The 22,104-nt window shown below is 44.5% G+C and overlaps 1 protein-coding gene across 1 annotated transcript in view; it reads left to right on the top strand.

Moving 5' to 3' along the window:
• LOC126173093 (juvenile hormone epoxide hydrolase 1-like) overlaps nucleotides 1–21,373 on the top strand; it is a 62,837-nt gene extending 41,464 nt beyond the window's left edge. Inside the window, exons 5-6 of the mRNA XM_049920930.1 lie at nucleotides 7,506–7,740; nucleotides 21,009–21,373. Coding sequence (XP_049776887.1) covers nucleotides 7,506–7,740; nucleotides 21,009–21,240 — 467 coding nt within the window. The 3' untranslated portion in view covers nucleotides 21,241–21,373. The remainder of the gene's footprint in view (nucleotides 1–7,505; nucleotides 7,741–21,008) is intronic.
• The last annotated feature ends 731 nt before the right edge of the window (nucleotides 21,374–22,104 follow it).

Genomic DNA, 22,104 nt, shown 5'->3' with positions numbered 1-22,104 from the left:
ACCGACTCGTGGAGATAACATCTTTGACCTACTGATAACAAACAGACACGAACTTTTCGACTCTGTAAGCGCAGAACAGGGAATCAGTGATCATAAGGCCGTTGCAGCATCCCTGAATATGGAAGCAAATAGGAATATAAAAATAAAGGGAGGAAGGTTTATCTGTTTAGAAAGAGTAATAGGAGGCAGATTTCAGACTACCTAACAGATCAAAACGAAAATTTCTATTCCGACACTGACAATGTTGAGTGTTTATGGAAAAAGTTCACGGCAATCGTAAAATGCGTTTTAGACAAGTACGTACCGAGTAAAACTGTGAGGGACGGGAAAAACCCACCGTGGTTCAACAACAAAGTTAGGAAACTACTGCAAAAGCAAAGAGAACTTCACTGCAAATTTAAACGCAGCCATAACCTCTCAGACAAACAGAAGCTAAACGATGTCAAAGTTAGCGTAAGGAGGGCTATGCGTGAAGCGTTCAGTGAATTCGAAAGTACAATTCTATGAATCGACTTGACAGAAAATCCTAGGAAGTTCTGGTCTTATGTTAAATCAGTAAGTGGATCGAAACAGCATATCCAGACAAAACAATGGTTCAAATGGCTCTGGGCACTATGGGACTTAACTGCTGTGGTCATCAGTCCCCTGGAACTTAGAACTACTTAAACCTACCTAACCTAAGGACATCACACTCATCCATGCCCGAGGCAGGATTCGAACCTGCTACCGTAGCGGTCTCACGGTATATCCAGACAATCTGGGATGATAATGGCATTGAAACAGAGGATGACACGCGTAAAGCTGAAATGCTAAACACCTTTTTCCAAGATGTTTCACAGATGAAGACCGCACTGCAGTTCCTTCTCTAAATCCTCAGACGAACGAAAAAATGGCTGACATTGAGATAAGTATCCAAGGAATAGAAAAGCAACTGAAATCACTCAACAGAGGAAAGTCCACTGGACCTGACGGGATACCAATTCGATTCTACACAGAATACGCGAAAGAACTTGCTCCCCTTCTAACAGCCGTGTATCGCAAGTCTCTAGAGGAACGGAAGGTTCCAAATGATTGGAAAAGAGCACAGGTAGTTCCAGTTTTCAAGAAGGGTCGTCGAGCAGATGCGCAAAACTATTGGCCTATATCTCTGACATCGATCTGTTGTAGAATTTTAGAACATGTTTTTTGTTCGCGTATCATGTCATTTCTGGAAACCCAAAATCTACTCTGTAGGAATCAACATGGATTCCGGAAACAGCGATCGAGTGAGACCCAACTCGCTATATTCGTTCATGAGATCCAGAAAATATTAGATACAGGCTCCCACGTAGATGCCATTTTCCTTGACTTTTGGAAGGCGTTCGATACAGTTCCGCACTGTCGCCTGATAAACAAAGTAAGAGCCTACAGAATATCAGACCAGCTGTGTGGCTGGATTGAAGAGTTTTTAGCAAACAGGACACAGCATTTTGTTATCAATGGAGAGACGTCTACACACGTCAAAGTAGCCTCTGGCGTCCCACAGGGGAGTGTTATGGGACCATTGCTTTCACAATATATATAAATGACCTAGTAGATAGTGTCGGAAGTTCCATGCGGCTTTTCGCGGATGATGCTGTAGTATACAGAGAAGTTGTAGCATTAGAAAATTGCAGCGAAATGCAGGAAGATCTGCAGCGGATAGGCACTTGGTGCAGGGAGTGGCAACTGACCCTTAACATAGACAAATGTAATGTATTGCGAATACATAGAAAGAAGAGTCCTTTATTGTATGGTTATATAATAGCGGAACAGACACTGGTAGCAGTTACTTGTGTAAAATATCTGGGAGTATGCGTACGGAACTATTTGAAGTGGAATGATCATATAAAATTAATTGTTGGTAAGGCGGGTGCCAGGTTGAGATTCATTGGGAGAGTCCTTAGAAAATGTAGTCCATCAACAAAGGAGGTGGCTTACAAAACACTCGTTCGACCTATACTTGAGTATTGCTCATCAGTGTGGGATCCGTATCAGGTCGGCTTGACAGAGGAGATAGAGAAGATCCAAAGAAGAGCGGCGCGTTTCGTCACAGGGTTATTTGGTAAGCGTGATAGCGTTACGGAGATGTTTAGCAAACACAAGTGGCAGACTCTGCAAGAGAGGCGCTCTGCATCGCGGTGTAGCTTGCTGTCCAGGTTTCGATAGGGTGCGTTTCTGGATGAGGTATCGAATATATTGCTTCCCACTACTTATACCTCCCGAGGAGATCACGAATGTAAAATTAGAGAGATTCGAGCGCGCACGGAGGCTTTCCGGCAGTCGTTCTTCCCGCGAACCATACTCGACTGGAACAGGAAAGGGAGGTAATGACAGTGGCACGTTAAGTGCCCTCCGCCACACACCGTTGGATGGCTTGCGGAGTATAAATGTAGATGTAGATATTGTGACAGAACAATATACTGTATCTTTAAAAACATCGCTCTGCAGTACCTTAGAAATTTTACTTCATGTCGAACAAAATTACAGTGAAGCACAGCACAAAATTTAATGATGTCTCCCACCAATTCAAGAGAGTATTGTATTGTAGGTACACTGGGGGCCTAGAAACGACAGAGAGGCTCCGACCCCGCCGCAGCCTCAGTGGTCCACAACCCCATGACGACTACCGCAGTCCACTTCACCCCTACGCCGGCCCCACCAGGCCACGCTTCAGGGTTATTGTACTGTCCGGCCACCGGTGGACTCCCCCCCCCCCCCTGCCCTCCCAGGGAACGTCTCACACCAGACGAGTGTAACCCCTATGTTTGCGTGGTAGAGCAATGGTGGTGTACGCATACGTGGAGAACTTGTTTGCGCATCAATCGCCGACATAGTGCAACTGAGGCGGAATAAGAGGAACCAGCCCGCATTCGCCGAGGCAGATGGAAAACCGCCTAGAAACCATCCAAAGACTGGCCGGCTCACCGGACCTCGATGCAAGTCCGCCGGGCGGATTCGTGCCGGGGACCAGGCGCTCCTTCCCACTCCGGAAAGCCGTGCGTTAGATCGCTCGGCTAACCGGGCGGGCTAATTCAAGAGAGTAGTTGAGAGGTCAATGTAAATGCGCCATTTATTGGCTAATATTCCATACGTGCACTGCCTGACAAAAAAAGTGAAGCACCCAGAACACAGGGTCGGACGCCAATGTACTGTGTTACATTACCATCGGCGGGTGTATAAAGGATTGCAGTTGCAATTTTCTGTGACAAATAGAGCGGCCTCCGTAGTAAGTTAATATTCTTATGAGGTCTGGTTCGGCATATAATGGGCGTGAACAGCGTCAAATGTTGAGTGTTGACTGTGAGCGACACAGAGATGCTGCACACTTGTACGAGACAACGTTGCCAGCACCTGACAGAGTGTGAAAGAAGCCTTATGAATCGTGCCATGAGTGTGCTGCCGTAACACCACAACAGAAACGGCTGCGTCTGAAGTGGTGCCTGGGCAGTTGGTAATTGGCGTCGCAATGTGTTCATTGGTGAATCGCAGTGTATCAGTACCGTGGATGAGTATGGCACAGAACTGGGGAGAGGTCCCTTTCTTTGAGTGCTTTGGAGAGGATAGTGGTAATAATCCTAGCATCATGTGGTGGGAAGCATCGGATGTGACTTCACGTCACGAATGATAGTGATTGAGGGAACACGACGGCTCAATGGTACGGCAAAGACATCCTGCGTCCTCGTGTATTACTCCCCATGCGACACGAGTGTAGCGACTCTTTTAAACAGAACAGTGTTCATCCACACACGGCCCGTATCTCTATGAGCTGTGTGCCTGATTTCAGGTACTCCCACGGCCAGCTAGATCCCCAGATCTGTCCCTGGTAGAACATGTGTGGGAACATCTCGGGCTTCAACTCTGCCCCAGTGCCAGTATCCATGATGTGAAGGACTATTTACAACAGTTGTGGGTCAGCTTGCATCGGGAAGGTATACAACGGCTTTATGATGTTCTTTCCAATCGAATCTATGCATGAATCCCGGCCAGAAGAGTTGAAACTTCATACTGATAACTAGGCTTGCACTGCCAAGTTATTTGTAAATTTGGCTCTATTTTCTAGTCTCTGAAACATCACCTACGCTCTCAAATCGTGAAGTTTCATTTCGTAACCTGCTCCCCTTCTGGGTACTTATTTTTTTCGTCAGGCAGTGTACATTCAGTAAGATGTCTTGTTGCATCGACAAGGTAAAAGGGCTCTATTGTCCAAAGATAAAGCTCTTACTGCAAAAGATCGCATCTCGTTCTGAGGTGAACCGAAAGCTAGGTCCGCAACAAATGCAAATGGCGTATCCGTTGTTCCAGGATGCATCAGTTGTTATTGGAAAATTGGAAATTTGTGGTAAGTTCTATGGGACCAAACTGCTGACGTCATCGGTCCCTAGGCTTACACACTACTTAATCTAACTTAAACTAAGTTACGCTAAGGACAACACACAGACCCATGCCCAAAGGAGGACTCGAACCTCCGGCGGGGGGAGCCGCGCAAACCGTGGCAAGGCGCCTTTGGCCGCACGGCTACCCTCAGATGTTATGTAAAGATTTATTTTCCCAAAGTTCTCGTTCATAAAGAGATATAATTTGTTTTTTTTCTTAATAACAACGCTTGTAGCAGCCACAACTACTTCCTCCATGGGAAACATTTTATAGCTGGTAGGTCTGCAATAACATGTCGACTCGCGGCAGTTCAGCGATCATGAGCGGGGGATTTGTGCTCTGTACGCCGAAGAATGACTGCAACAAGCGGCACGCCACATGCAGACACGTGACCTTCCATCTGGAAGGATGCTCTGCACCAACCATCACACAGTCGTTTCTATTACAGTATAATACAGCAGTTATTCCTGGCTACAATAATCTGTGTGTTTCTCTTCCCAACAGACTCCATTGTTCAAATCAGAACTCACATTCAATGTGCACAAAACAACTTGCCCATACTTGTGCAGACGGTGTGATGGGGAAGGGAAACGTGGCAGTGGTGGGGGCTACATTGTGAACAGCTACTGAGCAGTAGAGAGGCTGCAGTTTGACAGCTCAAATCTGTGCACAAACTTACACGGTCCGGTCACGTTAATGCGGCCATCGCCCTCGTTCGATATCAGTGTGTAATAATCATTCATTGACATCAGATGGCAGCACTAGCATTGGAGGGTATATAAAGCATGTTGGGGGGGGGGGGGAGGGGTGGTGGAAAACACTGCAGTCGTCATCGTCGTAGTAATGCCGAAACGGAACGAAATATCTGACGTCCAAAAGGGTATGATCATTGGCTTTGAGGCCTAGGATGGAAGCATTTCCGAAACGGGTAAGTTTGTGAAATGTTCGCATGCTGCCGAAAGTATACCATGCAAGGCAAATTGGTATTATACAAACCAATGCTGATGGAATTACGGTGCACCATAGGCCATAGATGACTGAGGTGAACGACAGCTGTGTGGACGTGTACAGGTGAACAGATTTACAACTGTTAAGCAACTGAGTACCTAGATCAACCAAGAGGCTACCAACAGTGTCTCCTCAATGACTGTTCAGAGAATGTTGCTGTTTATGGGCCTCCACGACGAGTGTCTGGTTCACGCTGCCATGCTGACTGCTGTTCACTGGTGATGAAGGCTGGAATCTGCACACCAATACCGCAATAGGACGTCCACTGAGTACGGACAGGTGACCTTTTCAGATGAAACACGTTTTATGCCCCATCGGCCTTAAACGTCTGAAAGCAAACACCCTGCAACAATTATTGGAAGAGTCCCAGCTGGAGGAGGAAGTGTTACGATCTGGGGAATGTTTTCGTGGTATTCCCTGAGTGATGTCGTCATTCTAGAAGGAACAGTGGATCAACAGCATTATTCATCTATCCTTGAGGTCCATGTCCACGCCTACATGCAGTTTGTTTTTCCTCATAACAATGGCGTCTACCAACAGGACGTCAACGTGTCCCACAACTCACAATGTATGTACGTGGTTTGAAGGGCATCAGGATGCGTTCACCGTTCTCCCTGTCCACCAAACATTTTGGATCTAAACCCAATCGAGAATCTGTGGGACCACCTCGACTGGGCTGTCTGGACATGATCCACAACCGAGAAACCCAGTGCACTGCCCACTTCACTGGAGTCGGCATAACTCCACATCCCTGTCGGTACTTTCGAGAACATCACTGACACTCTTCCTGCACGTGCACGCTGCAAAAGATGATTATTCAGACTTTTGGCTGGTGGTCTCATTAATGTGACTGGTCCGTGTATACTTCGAGTAACTTTTAAGATACTGCTAGCGAGTCTGCAAGTGTTCGTATTAACGTGTTTGTCTGTATGACCAATAAGATGAATGTGAACGTTGAAACACAGAAATAGTTTCTCTCTAGTGTAAGGAAAAAAAGAAATAGTCACATAAACAAAAGATAACAAAGGGTCATTCACAGCAAGACAAGAAACGACCATATGCTGTACACAGGAAATTTCACCTTCATCTAAATCTACGTGATTACTCTGCTATTCACAATAAAGTGCCTGGCAGAGGGTTCAATGAACCACCTTCAAGCCGTCTCTCTATCGTTCCACTCTCGAACGGCGCGCGAGAATTCACAAAAAAGGGGTACAAAAATTTAGCATAGGGAGAATGTTGTTTCCTATGATACTGACTACGTAAAATATAGAATATGTGTCACATGGAAATTATAATGGAGAGAAACTTGAGGTAAAGGAAAGAAAAATTTTAAGAAAAATCATTGGGCCAAAATTTCAAGACAATAAGATTATATACATCAAAAATGAAACTCTCTACAAGAAAATTGAAAAACTTTCAGATTCTATGCGAAAAAGGAGAATAAATTTTTATGGTCATCTTCTCAGAATGAATTCCAACAGATTAACTAAACAAATCTTTGACTTCTTCCGTAACCGAAAAACGAAGCCCAACTGGTTTAAAGAAACTGAGAAAGACCTAGTGGAATTAAATATTTCAGAAAGTTCACTTATTGATCGAACTGCTAAATTAATTACTAAAGATGAAAACATAAGGTTCCAAGACAAATCCACACAAAAGTCCAAATCCTTCATCTCGGAAGAAGAGAGGAGAAGAAGATCAGAAAGAATGAAGAAATACTGGGCCCTAAGAAAGGAACAACGCACAAAAAAATGATTGATCCAGCGTACCCCAAAGAGGGTGAAACGAAAGAAGAAGATGGAAATTATATGTCCGTCTCCGACTATGGAGAACTTTCCTGGCACCTATGGTGTGCGAAAATCGCAGTGCCATACTTTGCAGCAAAGAGATAGCAACGAGCATGCTCGAAGTTTGCAGGCGACTGTCAGTTGAGGCAGCCGCACCCCTGGAACCACGGGTTGGGATCGCGCAGCACTCACGACGACAATGCTTTTCTGCGCTGGTGCCACGTTATTTTGCGCGAGAAATACTTATACGACATTTTCTCGTTGCTCTCTGTGTGTTTGAATGCGATGTGTCTGTAAGCATCCTTGTTTCAGGCATCGCTCTGCAGACCTCGCCCGCAGCGTTGGCTGCCTACATCCTGGAAAAATTCTCCACGTGGACGAATCCCAGCTGGAAGTCTCTCCCTGACGGTGGCCTGACGCGCAAGTACACCCTCACTGACCTGCTGGACAACATCATGATCTACTGGGTCACTGGCTCCATCACCACCTCAGTCCGACTGTACAGCGAGTCCTTCAATAAGGCGCAATACGCGTTGAACCTTGAGTCGTAAGTAACACTCAACTGTAGTTGATAATATCTTCTCGAGATTCCTGTCGCGTCATGTGCGTCAACTTCAACTAGCTTTCGATGTAGTACTCCTTAGCCATCGTTAAGTGGTCGATGGCGTCGTCCTCACACAGCAGCACTATCGTCTGTGGTACCCAGTTCACTCTCATATGAATCTATGTTTTTAGTAAGGTTAATGCATAGTGCAAAGATAAACTAACTGTTTTCTACTACCTTTCTTTTTTGTGAAAGGAAGCGCCATTCTTACAATTTTTTACTGATGTTGGAAAGTATGTTGGTACCGGGTGCTTATAATTAAAGTGCAACTACTCGCGGAGGTAGAGCGTGGGCTGTAACTATCATATGGCAGAGAAACTTGGTAAATAAGCCAATGCGTTAATTCGGAACAGAGTTACACTGGAAAAATAATAGTTCCAATTATGGCCACCTGGTGCAAATCTGGCGCTGTACAGCATCTCGTCGACGTCTCCGGTAATCATATTGAGCAAGTTGTGTAAGCGGCGAATTCACAGTGCCAGGTTTGCACCTTATTGCCAAAACAGGAACTAATTTTTTCCACCGTAAATCGGTTCGCGTTAATGCATTAAAATATATACCAAGTTTTGCTGCTATAAGATAATTACATCTCATACTGGACCTGTGTGACTAGCTGCGTTTTAATTATAGCCACCTGGCATGTTAGATTTCACTCAGCAACGGTATATAAACTGTGATGTAACTTCCTAACAGGGTAAAGCTCTGTGCCTGTCTTAACTTTCGCGGGCAACAGTCGTATCGACTGAGACATGTCGATAACAAAATCAAAGATACCGTAGCAGTTTTTTTCCTGTTTTCCAACCATCCAGAGGCTCTCACACGTATCTTGAACGACTAACACATCATCATCTTCCCATTCAGGGATCAGCTGTAATACCTGTTCTATCTTCGTGGGTCAGCCTTATTCCTGCCCTCTCTTCCCGCGTCCTCTAACACAGTCTGTCACCTTTCTCCCCCTGTGTAGATTTTGTTATTTTAAATTTGTCAATGACAGTAAAATGTTGTCGAAGGAAAGATACATTAAATTGCCAATAAGAAAAGAAAACGTGTAATCATAATATTGGAAAGAAGGAATTAGCTTTGTTAGTTTTTCGTTACGGCATAAAACTGTTTTTATTCGTTTGAATTTACTTTCATTCTCGAGCAAGAATCGGCTTCGCATCAAGCAGTCGTTGGAAAGCAGCGTGCCTGGTGACAAGAAACCGTATTATCGTTGATGCAAAGAGTTAGTTTTGCATGATAGTAATAATAATTATTATAATCGGACTTAGCATTACTATTTAACACAGAGTACAAATCACAGGAATGCTCAAAGAAGGAGAGAGGAGTATAAATTTTATTAGTTTAACAAAAAAAAGGAAAGAAAATGTCTTTCACAGATAATTGATATACAAAGATATTGAAATGTCAAGTTCAGGCACGGTGGCTGCTTGAAATGAAATGCGTTGTCATAGAATACTAAGATTTCCTTTCCATATGACCCTTCAATTTATACCTATTATCATCTTTTCTATTGTTTATTGGTTCACCTTTCAACTCTCATTTAATTTTTCACGTCGTTTCACAGCTATTAGGAACCTCATTTCAGATGCTTCGAATTTTACGTTTTGTTTGGTAAATGTCCAAGTTACACTGCCATAGTTTTATAAAATTTAATTTATTTCCTCGCCTAATTTTTTAAAGTTCTATTTACAGTACAATAGGGTCTACATATTTTCGAGTTTTACTCGTTTTATGTGCATCTTGATCGTCTAGATAACTTATTTAATTTCCAAGACAGGAAAACATTTTACTTGTGCTACTATCATTCATAAATGACAGTTTTTATGTTATATGTTCGACTCGTGGAAATGCAATTACTTTTGTCTTATCAACAGAGATCTGGCCTAGTAACCTTAGTTTGTGGACAGCAGTTGCAGTTTATCTTCATCATACTATATAATTAACTGTGATTCTTCAATTTCTCCAGGCGTATTTTATGATGAAATAAATCTCGGGTGAACAGCCTGGCATATGTGTGCATAGGACACAATATTTCAGCAATCGACCACGTTGCCATCATCAGGTGCGCTGATGTACTGACCGGCGGTGGGCCGGCGCCATGTATATATAAGACAATCCCCCTCCCACTCCTCCCTCAGGCGCTTCCTATGAGTCGGTGCGGTCCGCGCCCCGCGCGCGGTCCAGGTGCTCCCGCCGTCTGGCCGCTGCGTCCCATGTCTTCTCGTTCAGGAGGGTCTGCCGGCAGCGGTCTCGTTATTCTTCCCTCCTCCCCCGAAGTAGGTACTCTCTGGGAAATATCATTTTTCTTCTTAATCCGGGTGATCGCGGGTTCCCACACCTTGCTAAGGATGTAGCCGCTGTCACGATTTAGTTGTGGCTCCCTTACTCTGATCTCTATGGCTTCTTTGATGACACAGTCCCAGTATTTGGAAGTCTGTGTCAGGACTTTGGTTTGGTCATAATCCATGCTGTGGGGTTCCGACAGGCAATGCTCAGCGATTGCCGTCTTACTGGGCTGTTGCAGTCTAGTGTGCCGTTGATGTCCTCGGCATCGGTCCTCAATGGTACGAATGGTCTGCCCTATGTATACACTATCACATTGGTAAGGTATCTGATAAACCCCTGATTTACGTAGACCAAGGCTGTCCTTGACACTAGCAAGAAGGCTCTTGGTTTTGCTTAGGGGACGGAAGATGGTTTTCACTTGGTGTTTACGTAAAATGCGTCCAATTTTTCCGGATAAGGCCCCACAAAACGGAATAACAGCCAAGGCCATCTCCTCCTGAGGTTCATCCTTAGTTCCTGCCGGCGCTGCAGGTGTGGCATGTACAGCCTTCCGAATTTGTCATTCCTTGTAACCGCTCCTCCGAAACACGGTCTTCAGATGGTCCTATTCTTGTTGGAGACTGTCCCCGTCGGAGATGGTGTGAGCTCTGTGTACAAGAGTTTTGAGCACGCCATACTTTTGTGCCGCGTGGTGGCAGCTATCCGCATGTAGGTACAAATCGGTGTGCGTCTTCTTCCTATACACGCTGTGGCCCAAAGTGCCGTCAGCTCGTCTTCTAATCAAAACATCTAGGAAAGGGAGCATCCCATCCGTTTCGATCTCCATGGTCATCAGGGACGAACAAGCGTTTATTTGTGTTTCGTACGATATTTTTAAACCATAGTGACCTACGAACTTCCACTCTCTCAAGAGACTGTTGCTATACAGAGGGCGAATCACCTAAAACTTGAACCGCAAATATTGCGGAAATGAAAGGTGCTATTGGTATGCGTTTTTCACAGAATGGATTGGTAGTCAGGGGCTCGTATTGTTATCCAGTAAAGAGATTGTAATGCACTTCTAAAGCCTCTTTTTTGTGTAAACAAACATGTTTTTGAATGGGACAATGCCTATTGACATTAACAGACAGAAAGCAGGGTAAATTAGAATGTCAGTGGTGTTTGTTGCGGGATTCTATTGATAGTCGTTTGCGAGATACCGTATTTTGAAAAATTTCCACACGGTCACTGGTTTGTGCCATTCGCGGCAAGATATCCCAAGAGATGTCAACCATCTCGGCAATTATTTATCAGCGTCTTCAGCCAGTGTTGTGAAAATGGTAGCCTAACACCTAGACAACGTAACAGAAGGAAACAGCTAACAACAAAAGAGGGGGTAACAAATGTTCTTACTGCTGTCGTAGTTGATCCACACCTTAGCTCCCGCGCAATCACACGAGGAAGTGGCATGAGTCGCGCAAGTGACCTACACATCCACACAGGTTCCAGTCCTTTTACATCTCTCTCCATCAAGAGCTGCATGGAAACGGTTATGAGAATCGTGTTAGTTTCTGTACATGGGCATTAAGACAGGGTATCTTGTTTAGTGATGAAGCCACATTTACCAGTCATGGCAAGGTAAACCGCCGAAACATGCACTACTGGTCTGCTGACAATCCCCGTTGGCTTCGTCAGGTGGAACGTCAGCGTCCACGCCGTGTGAACGTGTGGTGTGGGATAGTGAACCATCAGCTCATAGGCCCGTGTTTCATATACGGAACACCGAACGCGCACAAGTACCGTAGCCTCCTAACAGGCCGTCTTCCACTGTGGTACCAATATGATGGCTGTCCATAGCGCACGAAGTACTACACCACGTCTTTACGAATTGCTTCCAAATCGTTGGATCGGGCACAGAGTACCTGTACCTTGGCCGGCCCGTTCCCCGAATTTGATGCCTGTAGGCCTTTTGCTATGGGGAAAGGTGAAAGAGCTGTCTACAAGGACATACCAACTACAATCGATGATATGGAACGACGTACTGCTGCAGCCTACTCGACCAGCTTCGCTGTAACACTAGCACATGTGCAGAAGTCGTTCGATACCAGACTGGAAGCGTGTATCGCAATTGCCGCCGGTCATTTTGAACACAGCTTGCGAGGTGCCGGGGCTAGCAGTGTATTTAACACTAAATTCTTCTAGAATCTTCATATGGAATGATGCTCTAAGCCCCCCCCCCCCTTTTCGAACTCCAACTTTTGCTGTTGCACATGGATTAAGAAGAAACGTGAACTGACTCTAATCGACCCTGCAAGTGGAGTAGAAAAGTGTTTGGCACCTGCAACAATTTAATTTGATAGAAATTAATTTGATAAAGGAAAGCTTCATTAACGTAGTGAGACATGCAAGGGTTGCTCTAGCGATCTGTCCAAAATAACAAATGGTTCAAATGGCTCTGAGCACTATGGGACTTAACAGCTGTGGTCATCAGTCCCCTAGAACTTAGAACTACTTAAACCTAACTAACCTAAGGACATCACACACATCCATGCCCGAGGCAGGATTCGAACCTACGACCGTAGCAGTCGCGCGGTTCCGGACTGCGCGCCTAGAACCGCGAGACCACCGCGGCCGGCTTCCAAAATAACAATTTGATTTATTATGACTAAACGGAAAATAATAAACAAAAGACACGAAACATTTACAATACGTCAAATTGGATACTCAAATAAATGCTGTGAAGGTGAAGTTGTCCATAAACTAGATTGTGACATTTATGACCAACTGGTATGTGGAGCCAATTCCTTGCAACTCAAATCTTAAGAGAAACACCCAGCCAACCCAACATTAACTGCTACTACACTAATGAGAACTCAGACAATGAACACCCAAGACAGAACCACGTTAGAAAAGACGAACAGGCGCGCTCTGCTGAACTCTGATTGTCAGTAGCTAAATTCCCTAATCTGCCGGTGCTGCGGACATACATTAGCAAGCTGTCTTCTTAACTGCAAGGACACGATCTGGCCTCCCGTTGGCGATGGCTGGTTGCTTCAACGTCCCGTCGTGGTGATGATAACGTCGCGAGTATAGCCTGAAACAAATTATCCTGGTCTGGTTTTTTCAGACTAAAGACTTCATAGCAACACAAATGCGCCTCTGAGGGAGACGAAGAAGGCTGACAGTACAGTGATTGATTTTAACAAGCGAAGTCACACAGTAACTCCGATACAGTCAACTTTAGCCAAAACTGCTCAAGACAGACAACATAGGCCGCTTGTACGCAGAACGCTCAATTGCCATCTGTACTCGGAAAGTTACGTTGAAGTCGAAACTTCAGTAACTTCGTCAAACAGTTGCAATTAAATAAAAGTATATTAGACTGCCAATGGAATGCCAGGGATGCGAGAGCTCAGTCTTGTAACCTACTCCGACTGAAAGGCGAGAGCCGACCCTCTCAAGAACACCTGTACAAGCCGAACACAGAACATACCCGCCCCCAAGACAGTGGCCGTGGTTAAACGTGCCAATCAGCAACTCGAAAACCGGCGGAAAATTCCACTCTATTGCCGAAGCACTACTATTCCACCAAAGGAGATACTTGGTGCCAATTTCTGCGCCGATTTTGCTACGTCACGGAGCTATCCCCTGAGCAAACCAATCACAGTTATGATTTTGCAGAAAACGCGGGAATTTGCCCGCCAAGACTGCCTGTGAACACAAATCATTCCCACACCTCGCTGGAAGTCCGTCAGAAAGTGTTTTCACGAAGTTTCTGCGAAGTAACGGAATCTCTAGCCCCAGCCGCTTCTTCAGGTCCCTGTGGGCGTGTCGCCCCCCCCCCCCCCCCCTCTTATGACAATGGCGTCTGGACAGCATCCACTCGACTCCTCACACCCGTCGGCATAACCCTTTCAAGATCAGCAGAACCCGCCTGTCACCGGACCACCCGGGTGACGAGAGACGCTGCGTGGGAAGTCCGCGTGTGAAGCAATAGCAAATTTTCACCACATGCAATTAGAGAGGAAAATATTCATATCTTCTGAGTTCTCAATACTAGCCTTGTAATGACAATACTCGGCCATGCTTCCCCAAATCGAATTACTCAGAGTAAGATATAAATATGAGAGGGGGCAAGTCACAGTGTGCATCTTAAAGGCATGCCGATTCTCAAGCTTGTGATGGTTAGTTGTGTCGTTATCGGCGAGAATCCACATAACTGGTGTACGCACTTGCATTGTTCTTTAGTGTGTGCTACCACAGATATTGTATTATGCAAGGGTTGGTATGAGAACTTTTCAAAATACGATATCTCGTAAACGACTCGCACAAGGTTCCTCACTCTATTATAAATATCGAGGGGCATAACACACTTATCTAATACCCAAATTTACTTCGATTTTGTGAGATACTTTGAGCCATTTTTAATGTGTCCTTTAGTAATTTTACGTCTTTCTATACGAGAATGATATGCCTGGGGTATTCTCGTTCTTGCATTATCCTGCAGATATTCTAACATCTCTGTACCAAGTGATACGAGGTGTATTCAAGTTCTAAGGCCTCCGATTTTTTTTCTAATTAGCTACTCACCCGAAATCAATGAAACTGGCGTTACTTCTCGACGTAATCGCCCTGCAGACGTACACATTTTTCACAACGCTGACGCCATGATTCCATGGCAGCGGCGAAGGCTTCTTTAGGAGTCTGTTTTGACCACTGGAAAATCGCTGAGGCAATAGCAGCACGGCTGGTGAATGTGCGGCCACGGAGAGCGTCTTTCGTTGTTGGAAAAAGCCAAAAGTCACTAGGAGCCAGGTCAAGTGAGTAGGGAGCATGAGGAATCACTTCAAAGTTGTAAGAAGAAACTGTTGCGTAACGTTAGCTCGATGTGCGGGTGCGTTGTCTTGGTGAAACAGCACATGCGCAGCCCTTGACGGACGTTTTTGTTGCAGTGCAGGAAGGAATTTGTGCTTCAAAACATTTTCGTAGTATGCACCTGTTACCGTAGTGCCCCTTGGAACGCAATGGGTAAGGATTACGCCCTCGCTGTCCCAGAACATGGACACCATCATTTTTTCAGCACTGGCGGTTACCCGAAATTTTTTTGGTGGCGATGAATCTGTGTGCTTCCATTGAGCTGACTGGCGCTTTGTTTCTGGATTGAAAAATGGCATCCACGTCTCATCCATTGTCACAACCGACGAAAAGAAAGTCTCATTCATGCTGTCGTTGCGCGTCAACATTGCTTGGCAACATGCCACACGGACAGCCATGTGGTCGTCCGTCAGCATTCGTGGCACCCACCTGGATGAAACTTTTCGCATTTTCAGGTCGTCATGCAGGATTGTGTGCACAGAACACACAGAAATGCCAACTCTGGAGGCGATCTGTTCAACAGTCATTCTGCAATCCCCCAAAACAATTCCTTCCACTTTCTCGATCATGTCGTCAGACCGGCTTGTGCGAGCCCGAGGTTGTTTCGGTTTGTTGTCACACGATGTTCTGCCTTCATTAAACTGTCGCACCGACGAACGCACTTTCGACACATCCATAACTCCATTACCACATGTCTCCTTCAACTGTCGATGAATTTCAATTGCTTTCACACCACGCAAATTCAGAAAACGAATGATTGCACGCTGTTCAAGGAAGGAAAACGTCGCAATTTTAAGTATTTAAAATAGTTCTCATTCTCGCCGCTGGCGGTAAAATTCCATCTGCCGTACGGTGCTGCCATCTCTGGGACGTATTGACAATGAATGCGGCCTCATTTTAAAACAATGCGCATGTTTCTATCTCTTTCCAGTCTGGAGAAAAAAAATCGGAGGCCTTAGAACTTGAATGCACCTCATACAGCGGTGAATAACTTATCGGTTACTTCCGAAATGAATCTGCCTCCGTCCAGCGAAGTACATGCTGTAGTGGAAGTTCTCGTGTTAAAACTGTGTCTAGAACTGGACCTTGATTTAATAGAAATTTATTATCGGCAAATTAGTTTTATTGTAGCATTCACTCCACTACAGAGTGAGAAACACATTACGGTAACGATCAGAAGGTAGTGGTAAATCAGGTGTAGAAGTATGAAACCGGAATTTGGTTGCAATAAGTACACGTCTGTTGTTTGAAACTGATAAACAATATTTTATTTAAAATAATCTCAATTGCTATTTATACATTTCTCCCACCTCTCCGGCAGGCTATGAATGCCATGCAAAAAGAAAAAAAAATTCTTCTTTTGAAGCGAACCAGTCAGCGATCCTTTTTCTTACATTTTCATAGGAACTGAAGCGTTGTTCAGCGATACCGTGGCCCAGTGATGCAAATATATGTTAATCAGACGGAGCCAAGTCCGGAGAATAAGCCGCATGCTTTAGTATTTCCCAACTGAACGTCTCCATCGTTGCCCTGACCCGCTTTGGTGTGTGCGTGATGAGGCGTTATCATGGAACAATGTGATTTTTTGTTGCCTTTTACTATATTCCGGTCGTTTTTCACGTAATACTTGGTTTACATCGATCATTGGCTGTTGATACCGATCAATGTCAACGGTTTCACCAGGTTTAGCAGCTCATAATAGGCGACACCTTTACGATCCCACCAAACAGAGAGCAATGTCTTCTTTCCAAAGCGACTTGGTTTTGAAATGGATGTCGATGGTTAGCCTGGATTCACCCACGATTTACGACGCTTAGGATCCTGAAAATACATCCATTTTTCATCATCTCTCTGGCTAGCAGCATTTCACAAGTGATCTTTCGATTTGCTTGGAGTCTTCCAATCAGTTCATGCGAACCCCACTTCTGCACCTTTCCTATAGCTTTCAACCGAAAAGAAACGGCTTTCTGCGTGACATTCAGTTATTCTGCGAGTTCCTGTTGAGTTTGAGCATCATCTTCATCCAATAAAGGCTGCAGCTTGTTGTCTTCGAACTTTTTCGGTGGTTTTCCGTGCTCGTCGTTTCTCACGTCTAAATCACCACTTATGAATTTTTTTAACCACTCGAAACACAGTGTTTTCCCAAGAGCATGCTCGCTGAGAGTTTCGACAAGCAGTCGATGCGATTCTGCAGCAGTTTTCTTCAAATGATAACAGAAAACCCTACGGGTTACTGTGTGTTGACATCCGTCGTCAGCCTTTATAGAAAGCAGATGGCGCTGCAGACGCGGTCTCATGGGCCCTACACTAGAGAGCCTGTATAGGGAGAGAGTGGCCAACCGGACGATACGGCGGCCATTTTTCTGCCAAACTGCCGGCGGGACTTTTGACTTTTGAAGTTCGTTTACTAGACATATTGCAATGAAAGTAATGTAAATAAAAAAATATATATAGTGTATAGCATTTGTTTTGTATAGGAAGTGCATAACGCTAAAGATTTAAGGTACCTGTATTACGTCAGATGAATGAAAGTCGTAAGCAGTTGTTTACTTGTCACATGAAAAAAGTTTGAGACGTATTAGTACTTCTTGTCATGTCTCCAAACTTTTTGCATGTCACAAGTAAACAACTGCTTACGACTTGAATACCTCTCGTAGATAACAAACGAAAAAGATTACAAAAATCAGGTAATGTTAAATGTAGGCTAGTGTAATAACGACCAAATATAACAAGAAAACTACCGTATCCCTTCTACCCCACAGTAAGTAGGCCTATTAAAAACTGTCTTCAAGAGTACCTAAAATTATTTACTACGAATAATGTTTCAGCAACCATTACGTGGAAATGCTAACATGCGAAATCCACCTTCGCCTCTATTGGAACAACCAAATGCAGCACAACCTGGCATCGTTTACAAACGTCTGCAGAACGAATTACAGATGTCAAAACAAATTCTGTACAATTACTAACGTGTTTGCTTCAAACATGTAGGCCTACCGACTTCATCACAAAAAGCTTCATTATTTCAACTCGTATTTAAGCTCGCAAACGCTAATTACGTACTAAAAACGATATACAACTAAATCGAACATGCATGCACAACGCATAACAAGTCTCTCAATAATTACAATACCTTTTAATCGTTTCCAAAAGTCCTCTGAACTTCAATTCATCTCAAAAGCACGGCGAACATAAGAAGCGCGTGAGACGTTTGGCAGAAAAATGGCGCCAAAGCTAATCAACCAATCACGGGCAACTTCACCTATGGCCACTCTCTCTATATACAGGTTCTCTACCCTACACATACGGCTAGCACCTTCTATAGGGAAATTCCGGTTTCACACTTTTACATCTGGTTGAGTCAGCCAGCGAGACGCGTTCCGTTAGTAATGTTGGCAAGAGTGTTGTTCGCGAAAAACTGTTTCCGGCCCAGTGTGTCATTTTAGTCTTTCAGCAAGTTTCAGTGTTAGGTGTATTGAGGTTCACCTTAGGCTAGGCGCAAATTGAGAAGCGTATAGTACGTGTGACGTGACACGACACTACAGCGCGACACGCACGTGCCGCACGGGTCGCGCGGGTCCAGCGCATATTGCGACGCGTACACCATACTTCGCACGCGCCGACTGGCGACGCTCTGCGCTGATTGAACCGACTCGCGCGCAACCTCTTATCTTTCTCAAACGATTTTACAGAAACTATTCTCTGAAAATATATTATTTTTGCCTTACTTGTAGTGTTTATATGTCAGCTTCGTGACGAAGTGCCCATCACCTCGCTAATGACCATTCTTATTGTGATGTACCCATGTTAGTGAGACACTACGCAAAACTCAAAAAGTTTGCAACGAATATTAGGGGTTGCTATGATTTTGTGTTTGGTGCGTGTTACACCATATGTTGCTGCGCATGAAATTCAGCTAACATGCTGAATTTTTGTTTAGACTTGGGAGGAGATCTCTATCTGCCTCCGATCTCGAGAAAATGGATCCCATGTAGCGCGCTCACTTCCGATCTCACGCCCGCGAGAATGAAATACTCGCAACATCTCTCGTATCTCCTAAACCGCTCGAGACATCGAAACGAAAGTTTGGCGAATGATAGCACACAAGGAGGAGAATGTTTTCCCAATTATTAAACACACGGAACATTCTTATCTATGGCGATATATCACTACTTCTTTTTTTATTTATTTCACTCCAGTGACTAATTTTTTAAGAGTTATCGACAGCTAGCGAAACGAGAGCTTCCTAGTATGAAAATAAACATGAAATTTCTTCTTTTATGTTACTGCAAACCGATAATACGAGGTTTTTCGTAAGCTATTGCGCTCTGTGATTGCCAATTACTTGTTTAATGAGGCCCTCCGTTTCGGAATTCTGTCTCAATAGCTGATGTGAGATGAGTTTGGAAAATTACATTGTGACAAAGGAAGTACAATTAAACCAGTCACCAAGAGAAATGTGGCCTTTACTCATAAATGGTGATGCTTCTGCGAATGAGAAAAGGTTAACAACTCACACAAAAACAGATTGGCAATTCTGTTGGAATTTTGGTGGAATCCCCGTAACCCATCGTATTTTTAACACTGAGCGACTGGAATGGAAACTTACCAAAGGATTTTATTCCTTCTCTTGATCTGAGCAGTATTAAAATAATGAGGAGCGTTCCTTCAGGCGGAATGATAGGCACACACCAGATACTGGTTACTCACCTACGGCTTGCCAAACTGACAATGCGTGATCGCGAATAAAATAGTTGTTATTGAGAAAAATAAACAATTGATCTGTCGCACAACACAACGGTGAGTGTATTGTCAGCAGCGAAGGATAATGCGCGCGACAGGAATGCACAAGCTAGCCATGTGTGCCTTGTGAGATGGAGTTCGAAAAACATTGTCATGAAAGTAGATCTGCCTTTGTCAGCAGCACATTTCAACAAATTAAATATATGTAATCATAACACTCTTTTGGGATATTCCTACTTTCGTAATAATACCGACCATTTTCTTCATTTGTGTAGCCTGTTGTTGTATAATTAGTTTATTAATGCTGATAATGCCCATGCAACAATTGAAATGCTTTTTCTCATCACGGCGAACCAATTAAAACATTGTTATTTGTGACTGCTTTTCGACTGTTTCTAGCTTACAGTGGAAGTATGTTGCTCACATGCATGTAGTACAGTGTGTCGTATTACATTATTACATCCATATCGGAGTAATCACAGTGAAACTTCTATACTTCAGATCTTGGACGCTTTTTACCAGATGCACAAAGGGATCACACCTGTGGAGATTATCCCTTTCTAAATTTTTGTAACAGATCGTACAGATACGCTAGCTTACTAGGCAGCGAGAAGATAACCTTGCTTTACTTTCCTGCCTTGATTCTTAATCACATGCTTTTATAATATTCCTTGCTTCCTTATTCACTACCCTCTGTCTCTTCTTGCGATCTGAAAACATCGCGGAGGCATACGGTGCAATTCCAGTGGCCAATGGCTCATCAGTTACTGAAGTATACATTTTTCTTGACAGAAGAAAAACAAAACAAAACTATGCACATATAAGTAACAGAAAAGTATAACGAGCTAACGGAGAAAGCTGGAGCGTTTAAATGGCGAAAAACGAAATACTACCCAAAGGCAATAAAATTCAGTACACAGTAAGGCAAAATTTATCGTATGGGCAATATTACCACTGCTCATATGCGCCGTTCCGATGTGAGCATATCTCCGTGCTACTTTTCCGCTCCCCGTCTCAAATTTCCCACGGTGCTAGCGAGGCAAGCACGACGCGCGGCGCGAGAAACTGTGCCTCAACCACAACGCCGCACGACCTGGCGCAGGCGCTGTCGCGTCCCAGTCGCGTCGCGTCGCAATTTGCGCGGTCCTGTTTGAACCTGTGATGTTACAAAAACACGCGCTGCGCTGCGTCGCGCCACACGCGCTATACGCGTCTCAATTTGCGCCTAGCCTTAGGTGGTTTTCTTGTTGCGCCCTTACATGAAGACGAAATAAAGAGGAGGGATGTGTTTAAAGACAACACGAGTGTAATTACCTATTTTTCAGCATTCCAAATGTGACCCCGACGGCGTGCGCGCAGTTCGTGAACGAGATAATCTTCACGCCGGAGTCCCTGGTGCGCGACAAACACGTGAACCTGGTGCGCTACACAGTCCTGCCTCGGGGAGGGCACTTCGCCGCCTTCGAGGAGCCGCAGCTGCTCGCCGACGACGTCTGGGAGTCCATCAGGGCGATACGGCAGCGGCAGCGGGAGCGCCAGCGGCTGACGCATCCGTGAGGGGGCGCCACGTCGCCGCACGCACTGCTTGTTCCATCAGTTTTCCAGTTTGCGTTCATTATTCTCAGTGGATGCAATTTTGTAAATAATTGATATCAATAAAAAGGCGAATGTGGTTCGTCAAATTCTCCAACATTTATTGTTATCATTTTAAAGATATGATTTGAAGAACATTTTAACTCGTGCACTGAAGAATGTGACGATATTAGCTGGTTCATTCCCCTCCCTCCATCGGCTCCCCCTTTTTTCTCTTCCTCTCCTCCCCCATTTTCCGCCCTTATCAGTCCGGGTCCTCCCCCCCCCCCCCGCATCCCCCCCCCCCATCTGCCACCGTGTCATCTGTATAGTGCTAAGTTAGTGTTTAGTGTTGTGCGTCCCCTGTCAGTGTTGCGAACAGCCACCATACTGTCACTAGTTGTGTTTTTTTATCTTGTGCGAACAGAAACCAGACTGACGCCTTGTTTTTTTAATTGTGCCTGTTGTAACAATACCACCACTTGCAAAGTAGGTTAGAAACCAGATTATTAATGCTGCTCACGCAGCATATGTACGCTTTATTGGGCAACAACAAAGTTATTGACTGTGGATTGTATCGTCAGAATGGAAATAATGAAGTCACTGTAAAAAAGTCATTAATTTTGGCACTTATCTTGTATGGATTCCCACGTAGATTTCGTCGAAGTTGTTGTGGCTCATCTTGTTCATTCTAGGGTGATACCACTTTAACTGTTAGAAGGTCCAGATCTGTATTTTAGCAATATCTGAAGACCTAACAAATACATTTTTCAGGAAATTCTTAATGATCAAACAATCCCAGATCAGAACAATGGTATGGTAGAAATAATTTTTGACTTGGTGTTCACG

Source organism: Schistocerca cancellata, chromosome 1 (assembly GCF_023864275.1).
Source record: "Schistocerca cancellata isolate TAMUIC-IGC-003103 chromosome 1, iqSchCanc2.1, whole genome shotgun sequence".
NCBI classification, from domain to species: domain Eukaryota; kingdom Metazoa; phylum Arthropoda; class Insecta; order Orthoptera; family Acrididae; genus Schistocerca; species Schistocerca cancellata.
Note: the sequence above shows the minus strand (reverse complement) of the source record. Positions and strands in the feature narration are given on the sequence as shown.